General features: G+C 38.9%; 1 protein-coding gene across 1 annotated transcript; it reads right to left on the bottom strand.

Moving 5' to 3' along the window:
* Positions 1-316: 316 nt before the first annotated feature.
* pitpnbl (phosphatidylinositol transfer protein, beta, like) lies at positions 317-9,210 on the bottom strand. The gene is made up of 11 exons (XM_017681771.2): positions 9,074-9,210; positions 8,545-8,575; positions 8,111-8,256; positions 6,336-6,427; positions 5,832-5,839; positions 5,589-5,663; positions 5,320-5,403; positions 3,660-3,737; positions 3,427-3,534; positions 1,476-1,598; positions 317-1,277 (listed from the first exon to the last, which is right to left on the bottom strand). Exons 1-11 carry the CDS (start codon positions 9,091-9,093, stop codon positions 1,230-1,232), a joined length of 813 nt encoding a protein of 270 aa, XP_017537260.1. The 5' UTR covers positions 9,094-9,210; the 3' UTR covers positions 317-1,229.
* Positions 9,211-9,744: the final 534 nt, after the last annotated feature.

Below are 9,744 nucleotides of genomic sequence, written 5' to 3'. Positions count from 1 at the left end.
GCATGGCTATAAAGATTCATATTTTTTCAGTATGCTTCAGCCATTTTTTGGAAACTCTTGTTTTTTCACTATTTCCTTCCTTTTGCATGTGGGTTAGCATATATCGAATTACTCCAGAAATAGCTAAGGAAAATGTATATCTTGTACTTAATGGACATTTCGACTAGAAACAAACAATGAATGATAGTCTCTGGCTTCTGCACTTTGCATTGTTGTACAAGAAAAATCACATGGATTTTAACTGGTTGACTCATATGTACTACATCAGAAGCGAATGTGCACCCAAAGTACAGAGGAATGTGAAGACACAGACAGCTCGTGACAATGATGTTTGTTTTTATTTTTTGTTAAATTATTGTAAATCAGACTTGGTTCCAAAAGTTCTGACCCGCTTCACTCCAGTGGTGAGGCGTGGCCTGCCGCATCAGTCAAAAGTGGGAGAGGCTTCAAGGGTTTTGCGCTCAAGTTAAAAACAGTCTCATCCACAGAGCTCCTCACCCAAAAACGTGGACGCTCACCCTGCATGAAGCCTTCAGTGCAGAGAGAAATCCAAAAAATAAAGCCAAACAGAAGCTCCATCCATCGTGCTTTGAGTTTCATATGAGGAAAACAAGTAATCTTAATACATTTTTTCAGCTACTTGTGTATTTTCTTTTTTTATTACACACGCCCTTCTCTCGTAGTTTAGAGTAAGATCCTCCACTGAGAATTTTTTTAAACAATCAATTTTAATCGCGATGAGTAAATCACTTAGTCATTTATTCATGGTTGAAGTACAGGTTTAGTGAAATGCGTCCCCAAAACCGTTTTTGTAAAACTTAGTTGGCCCTTAGGACCCCACTGGCACACTGAGTAAAAAGCTGATGGTTGCAAAATGAACCAAAAACCATAACAGTTATAATACTTAATTATAAAAAGAAACGCTGACATTACTTAACACATTTTAAGTAAAATTCCAAAGAATTTGGCAGCAAATGAGGTTCAGAGTCAAACTGCACCGCCACAAATACACACACACACATTTTGTACGCGTGCACGCGCACACACACACACACTCACACACACACACACTCGCAGATGATAATGGACACTTCCTGGGTAAGAGATGACAGTTTCCTGTTCAGAAGGGCTTGGTGAAGTGGCACACTGTGATTGGCCATGTGAGGACTGAAGGAGGTAAAATAAAAAGTAGCCCCGGTTTTTCATTACGTCCTTCACTAATTTCCGCTCTAGTCTTCTCCTGCTTTCATCCCTCGCACCGATCCTTCGTTACGCATCTGGAAAGAAGAAAATACTCATATAGATTTGGCACGTACTGCAGAAACAATGATGGTAACTTACATAAAATAAGGAGAACAGGTTGAAAACCTAAAATGTAAATACATTGAGGTGTACTAAGGCACTGATGTACTTGAGTCTAAGATACAACCATTAATTAAGCAAATAATATAGCAGGTTGTAGTGTTGACAGGTACCTGGTCCAGTTCCCGCTGCGTCTCCTCCTCCATCCTGCGGATGTCATCCATAGTGAGGTCCACCCAGCGGTCCAGCCAGCAGAACAGCTGACGGTGGAAATTAGTGAAGAGCCTCTTCTCCTGCTGCTCAGAGTGAAAAAAAAAAAAGATAGAGAGAAAGAGATACGTTACTACATAGTCACTGTAGGTAATGCACTGAAATTAAACTTCTTGTGTTAAAAACGAAAGTTAGGACACTGAAACCAAAAGAGATGACAATTTTAAAAAAATGCAATTCACAAAAAAATAATTTCCCTACATAGGGTACAGCATGTGCCACAAAATCCAACACTTGGTCTCATACAAGGCAATGAATATTGCCACTGTTTGTGAATTTTTGATCATTTCAAAGACTGAGGCAACAGGTGGCATCTGCAAGCTCACAGAGACTTTCCTTTCTGCTTCTATTGTTATGCAGAATACAGCAGATTGAGTGAGATGTGTTTTCAAGTCCTTGGGTGTTGTACCCACTTCTTGATACATGGCATGGACAGAAACTATAAATCATATGTCTAATGTTGTGTAAAAATTGATCACTGAGCAGAGGAATAAACTTCAAATTGTTTTATTATTCAAGAACGGCCAAAGGACATTTTTTTGTGCAGAATGATTAATATAATGAAGACTAGCTTCTTCTACTAGAGTAATATAATGAAGATGAGCTAATGAGGTGAAACCACAGCTTATCGGTACAACAGAATGCTTTTTTTATTTTTCAGTGGACAATTTGCCAACTTGTTTGCCTGTCAGAGAAATTTATTTTTACTCTTTCTGGAGCCAACATCAGCCTAGCCTCTTTAGCAATAAAACCCGCAATCTCAACCTTCTCAGTCATGTCTTTAACGAGGTGTATTTGGCTACTTACTATGTTAAGACACACTGCAAGCAAAACATTCACATTTACAGTTCTTTTAAAGTCAGTGTTTCACTGAATTGCTGGTCTGTGTATTTTCTATCATGATGAAAGCCAACAAGTACATCACCCGCACTCTGATTATGTAGCCATGCTGTTGTAAAACGTACAGAATGAGGCATCGTCATGATGAAATATACATTGGTGGTAACAATCAGGACGGTCATTTTATTGGTACAGGGAACACAACGTCTAAAAAAATAATTCTGAAAAATCGACGACACTTTCATTACCATTAAAAATCTGAAGATCTACAGTTTTCACACTATATTGCAGTCCTACATAATCTTCACAGTATTCAGCCTTTTTTCTCATCCAGCTGAAAAGCGAAAAAGCCGAAATGAAAGTTTTCAGTGTCTAAAATCAGTGCACCCTAGTTGGATAATACACTATATTGGCACAAGTATTCACTCGTCTGCCTTTACATGCAAATGAACTTGAGTGACATAGGGGCAGCCGTGGGCTGAAGGTTAGGGAACCAGCCCTGTGACAGGAAGGCTGCCGGTTCAATCCCCTTAGCTGACAATCCATGACTGAAGTGCCCTTGAGCAAGACACCTAATCCCCAATTTAACTATATTAAATAGAACTGCCCCTTAGTGTGCATGTATGTGGGTGTTTCCACAGTGTGCAAACATAATTGAATTCAATTCAATTCCCAAGTGACATCCCATTCTTAATGGGGTTTAATATGATTTCAGCCTACCCTTTGCAGCTATAACAGCTTCAACTCTTCTCTTGTGGAAGGCTTTCCACAACAGTGTATTTATGGGAATTTTTGACAATTCCTTCAGAGCATTTGAGAGGTCAGACACTGATGTTGGATGAAAAGGCCTGACTTACAGTCTCCACTCTAGATGCCTAGGTACTTGGTTTTATACACCTGTGGCCATGGAAGTGATTGGAACACCTGAATTCAATGATTTGGGTGGGTGGGTGTGTTTCTCAAACATGTTTTCAGCTTTACATATAAACAAAAGATGAAGTAGGATCTTCTTACCTTGTGAATGAAGTTCTCCACACGGCCCTGCAGACCCCACCAGCGGAAATGCACAGTCACCAGCTTATATGCAGTCATGTAAGGACAGTTGCTGTTATGAAGTTCCTTCTATAGAGGGGATAGTGAGGGAGGGAGAGAGAATGAGAAACAGAGAGAAAGAATTGACCACACGAGAATACAATATTTTAGCAATCTGTTTTTAATGTGTTTACATATTAATTGGCAAGAGATACCTTCCATCCTGGTCCCAGTGGTCCCCTCCCAGTTTTCTCAGAGTGAAAAAGTGCAGGATCCTCCTCTGGCTTATAGTCCTGTAAGTCAAATTCACAAGTTTTTATGTACAGCCCCAATTCTATTATTAAAAAAAAAAAAAAAAGCCAGTATGTGAAATGTGAGGAAAGGAAAAAACACAAAACAGCAATTAATAAATTGTAAATTCTGTTTGACCTATATTAAATTTAAAAAAAATTGTACAAAACACAACGTTTTACCTTATGAATATAATTTTTAAAAATATATAATTTCCAAATTTGACACCTGCAACACGTCAAATACAAACTTCTCCAGTTTTTAAAGCAGATTTCTTTGTCAAGTCTTTAGCTGTGCAACTGTACAGCGTCTTCGTTGACATATTTTGAGCTTAATACGACATGTTTTCAACAGGTAAAAGTTTTGGTTTGCTGGTAGGCCAGTCTAGCACCCGCACTCTGATTACGTAGTCATGCTGCTGTAAAACGTACAGAATGAGACATCGTCATGATGAAATATACATTGGTGGTAACAATCAGGACGGTCATTTTTTTGGTCCAGAATATTTCCAAAAATAATTCTGAAAAGTTGACTACAGTACACGTTTCCACTGCATCTGTACATCAGTCCATTTCAGAAGAGCTGGAGCTCAGAGTTCAGCAGCATTTCTGGACAATGTTGACATATGGCTTCCACTGTGCATGGTACAGTGTTGCATTTTGGGATGCAGTAATGAAGTTTACTTACAATAGCTTGTCAAAGTATGCAGTGATATCCATCACAGAAACATGTCCATTTTTAATGCAGTTCCATTTGAGGGGTCAAAGGCTGTGGGTGTTTATTTGTGGTTTTCAGCCTTTTCTGGATGCTCCTTTAATGCCCAAACATGATTGCATTTCCTGTTTTAAGATGTTTTTTCAACTTTCATAGTGTTCCTAGTCTTAAATATCCTTGTATCATCCAATACCCTTTGTCAGAACATGCTGCAGATATCAGTGTCAGAATGAGCACATGTTTACATAACTGCTGCCGGAACAAAACCTTGTATTTCCATTATTTTTAATTTTACGTTTTTCAGTTTATGACAATTTCAAAATATCTGTTGCCTTTTACATTGTAAGTAAACTTCATGATGAATGGACTAAAAGAACTGACCCAAAATAACTGTGTTTGGGGTGGGAGTCTGGTTCCATTGACTTATATTAAAAGTAAAGTTTTTTCCTTTTCCTGTAAAGTCATAATTTTGGATACAAGGTTTTCTTCAGACAACAGCGATACATAAACATAAACCTGATGAGGCTAAACATTACACATCTTGTGTTTGAATGGTTTAACATACAGGCTAAAGCAAATTTACAAATCACTTCTTTCTGTTTTTATTTGCAGTTTACCTACTGTCCTAAATTTTTTGGAATTGGGTTTCACTTAACTGATGAACAGCTTCATGGTAGATAATTTATTAGACTTATTATAATGTCTCTCCCTCATTCTTTGTCTTACATAAACATGTATCATCAAAAAAATGGTGCACTGTGCAAATTCACATTTCAAAGAGTATCATGGTACTGCTTGCATGAATTTATCACACAGACAAAGACGGTACAGCAGAGTAATAACCAGCATGAAGTTTCCTGTCTAACTCACCACATCATCCACCTGAGAGCGATCTGCAATATCGATGGGCACTACCTCAGTCTCCTCCCACTCCTCAGGGGGGAGCCCATGAGGCTGGAAGGTAAATAAACAGACACAGAAGAAAATCAGACCTTCTCTTTCACGTATGTAGCAATAAATTGGTACAAGCTACTAATTCTTAACAATACTCAGCATGACTTAACATTAACTTTTACTGTATAGTTAAATAAACATCCAAGGTAAGGCTTTACATGACACTTTATAATGAATTCACTCACATTATCGGTTGTTCCCATGTCAGGTTTATGCCAAGTCTCAATCTTAATGAAAAAGTCATCTTTCATGTACTCATTCTGGAAAAAATCACAAATAATGTGTGACACTTCATATATCATTTTAAAAGCTAAATATTCTTACACTGCTAGACTAATGTTGACCAGTTATATCTGAAAATAATTTGCAAAAAAATTTCATGCATAAAATGGTACAAATACTAAAAGAAAAATAAATCACACACTCACTGTAACAACTGCAGCATTCAAATGTTCACCCAATACAGAAGCCGGGAAAAGAAGAGAAAAGACTTGTCATTGGGACAAATACTAGTTTGTAATGAGAGGGAAAAAAAGGTCAAATTTCTGGCATATTTACAGAAACAAATTGTAGTTTTCTAAACTGAAAGGAATTGTTCTTGTACATGTTGCATTTACAGCCTTAAAAAAATACTTTTTCATAGAAAAAAAGTCCAGAACAAAAACAACCACAAGCAAAAACACTACAAACTATTCATTTTCATTTTCAACTATTCATTCTTTCATTAAAATATGAACACGATGCAGTAGAATAGGACATTTTGTGCTTCGGGTTTGTCTTTTTCTGATGTAGTTAAATTCTATAATCACTACATATGTTATCTAGGATATACCTGCGTAACATTACAGGATTAATGTTGTACCATGTAACTGCACGCACAACATATGGTCATCCCTTCCCATCTAAAAACACACAAGGTAAAAGGTACTAACTGGTGCGGCAGTAGGGATAGGCATTCCAGGCTTTCTCGTGAAAGACCAAGGCTCCCTCTGGGGCAAACATCTGAATGAAGCTGGGCACCTTGCTACAAGGGAGAGAACATTCTCTTCAAAACATGTACCATCTGCAAATGAGACTAATATTAGCATCTGGATGAGCCCTGGGTTTAAACTTTTTCTATCTATGGAATCTCCTCCAACACACTCTGGGGTTAAACAATGACTTCCAAAGCCATTGTGTTATATATCCTATGTACATTTCCTGCCTGAATATCACAGTCTCATTTGAATGGCAAGGTCATTAATGAGACAAAACAGAAATACTGCTTTTGCTACACATATGTGGCATGCAAACCAACCATCCTGTGATATATGTGACAATTGTGATATAAGTAAAGATGAATGTTGATCAACAGATATTCACTTAAAATTTATAGGAACTGAACAGATGTTTAGATTTGAATGATATTTGATAATGTATTAAATGTACTCCAAAACAGCAGAATGCTTAGGCGACCCTGGGCTACTGCACTAAAATGTCCCGGTTTCCACTTTTCACAACGCTTATGTGGTGGATTCTGTATCAGTATTAGCAGATATATACAAAAATCAGCATTTGCCCGCAACTTCCACATTTGTGCACTCCTAATTATAAGACTGGCACCCTTACCAAGTTATCAAATTCAAACCAGCAAGCCTGATCAACTGTGGCAATTATGTGGCTACGGCAACAGCAGACTACAGTTTGAGTAGCTGGAGTAGTGTAGTTATAGTGGTAGCCAATGATGTCATTTAAAGGCGCCAGAGTGTTAGCAAGTAGCATAATTAGGAGTAAGTAGTATGACAATATTTTATTGATATGTATGATAATCTCAACATGTTTTTCTGAGCGTATCTTGGATATCATTATAAAGAGAACACAAACTAATTAAATGTTTATTACAAAGTGTGCACAACTACGCCTGTTTAATTGGAATTAATGCAGTGCTGTTTGTGAAACACTAAATAAAAATCAATGTAGATGCAAGTTGATTCTGAGATTTGGTACTATTAAAATCATAAAATATACATACTGTGATGCATATCATGCATCGCTGAAATGTCAAAGTGTGTGTGTGTATATATATATAAAATCTTTGCCATATTGCCCACCCCTAAGCATAAAGCATACTTTTACTGTTACTGACTATTTATTATTTATTCAGAAGAGTCAGCAACATTTGGCAGACAATATACACAAGACAAAACATGCCAGCTTCAGAACACTTCTCCTACCCAGGGTTCCCAATCCCAGTCCTAGTGTTCCTTTGCTCTGCACATTTCTGTGTTTTCCTTACCCTTCACACCTGACCCAGTCAATGAGGGGCTTGTTAATTACTTAACGAATTGAATTAGGTGTGCAAGATGATGCAAAAGCAAAACAGCATGCCAAGTGTTGGTCCACCAGGACTGGGAACCCCTACTCTTTACCATCGTGTGAAACACCTTTTATTTTTCATATAGACAAAAACAGCTTAGACCCCGCCCACCAGAGGTCTTTCAAAGCAGCAAGGATGTTCTTCATGTATGTGTAGGTGGCCAGAACATCTTTGAGAAACAAACATTTCATTGAGGAGCATGCTAGCAGTATAAAGTGAAACACAAATCAGATACAAGTTTCTTATGCACAGATATGACCAGTCTAGGTCTGTGAAGCTTCAACATAGAATGTTTAACAGGACATTGGTCACATCAAAACGTCCTGTGGAGCAGTGAAAGCGCACACGTACCTGTGTATGTGGTAGATTTTGTGGGTATATTGGCCCTTCTCCCCTTCTTTTTCGTACGGTTCATTCCGGAGGACTTCGATCCCCTCTCCCCCTCCCGTGTTGTTCTTACTGGCCTCGGCAACGGAGTACAGTTGGCCAACCTGGTACTGGGGGGGTTGGGGGGATTACATAAGTAACTAATGGCAACTAACCGCTAACACACAACACAATGGGATAAAACTCTAACACAGAGTACTGCGAAAAAATGCTAAGCCAGCTACACGACAGGTTTACGTGCATCACTACGCATAGCAATGATAAAAAAGCCTCCTGTAGCTACCAGGCTAAGCTTCACAGAACTAAGCTAGCTTACTAACGCTAGCTAACTACCGTTATAAAAGCTGTAATATTATAGGTCAATACTAGACATTACAGCGTTATATTTCATAACTTACCTCTTCTACTGAACATGGCAACACCACTTGACTGAAAGAGAAGCAAAGAGAAAGAATAAGTGAGGCATAACGTTACTGGGTTCGGATAACAGAGGCATGGACATCCCCGGCTGGCTAACGCTCCGCTCCGGCGCCTTCAGCTCAGTAACGGGCGTGAACCAGCAGCCCTGCGCTCAGTTTGGTACCATATAACCCAATCTATATATTTTACTCTGGTAAACATGTAACCGCTACGACGCGTACGCGAAAACTGAGAGTGATCAGTTAGACAAAAGGACATCTATATACTGGCGTTTAATTGGTACCTCACACTGGAACCCATATGAATCGCTAGCTAGCTAGGTTTAGCAAGCAGGCTAAAGAAACTAAGCCGAGCTAATGCTAGCAGAGGACGGAGAAACCCAATCACTGTCTCGCGTTTTTTACCGATATATAACGCGAAGGTCTTAACTCACAAAAGTGACATCTGGTTTTATCAAAGGCGCACAGTTTACCTAACAAGAAAGGTGTTATATTAATGGCTACTCACTATTCCTTGATGAGTACCATCCCGAACCTGTACAGAACGGTACATTCAACAAACAGATTCTGGTCGGCGGAAACTGGACAAGCGCGTTTGGATGCGTCATCAGGGAAGTGGGGGGCTTAAAGGGCTACTAGGGGTCTGAGAGAGTAACCATGATGGGAAGGGAATGGGAGAAGCGACACCCGCACACACACAAACACACTATCCAGTATTGTATTCCTCACTTCGTGGGGTACTCCCATTCCATCCATCCATCCATTTTCTAAGCCGCTTCTCCGTCAGGGTCGCGGGGGCGTGGGGGGTACTCCCATTGTCTTCTTTATATCTGTCTACTGGGCTAAATGCTACTAACTCAGCCCTAACCGAAAACATTTTATGTCCAGAATCTACCAATTTCTATATCAAAATGATAACGAATAAAATCCACTATACATGTTCTAATCTGGTCTAAATCTATAGAAATTTGTGTAGTTAGTTGTAATTTTCATTCTTCTGTTAACTGTTCTCAGTTGCATTTTCTATTAGGCTGTTAAAATTCAGTAATGCCTATCAATATCGCAAGTTCAACCCCAGGTGATGCCACAGCCATCTGTAGTCAGGAGTCCAAGAAAGCATAATTGGCCTCACTCTCTCTGGGTGAGTAGAAAGCCTTTCTTCCCTTTCCCCCCTTCACT

The sequence above is a fragment of the Pygocentrus nattereri genome, chromosome 14, assembly GCF_015220715.1.
Source record: "Pygocentrus nattereri isolate fPygNat1 chromosome 14, fPygNat1.pri, whole genome shotgun sequence".
Taxonomy (NCBI): domain Eukaryota; kingdom Metazoa; phylum Chordata; class Actinopteri; order Characiformes; family Serrasalmidae; genus Pygocentrus; species Pygocentrus nattereri.
This window is presented reverse-complemented; position numbering and strand designations above follow the sequence as displayed.

Excerpts from the sequence above, each read along its gene's own strand:
- pitpnbl (XM_017681771.2), bottom strand. The coding sequence starts at position 9,093 with ATGGTACTCATCAAGGAATA. Across the intron at positions 5,404-5,588 it reads ACATGGGAACAACCGATAAT|CCTCATGGGCTCCCCCCTGA; the intron begins GTGAGTGAATTC and ends TTTACCTTCCAG. Across the intron at positions 3,738-5,319 it reads GCTCTCAGGTGGATGATGTG|GACTATAAGCCAGAGGAGGA; the intron begins GTGAGTTAGACA and ends TTTGACTTACAG.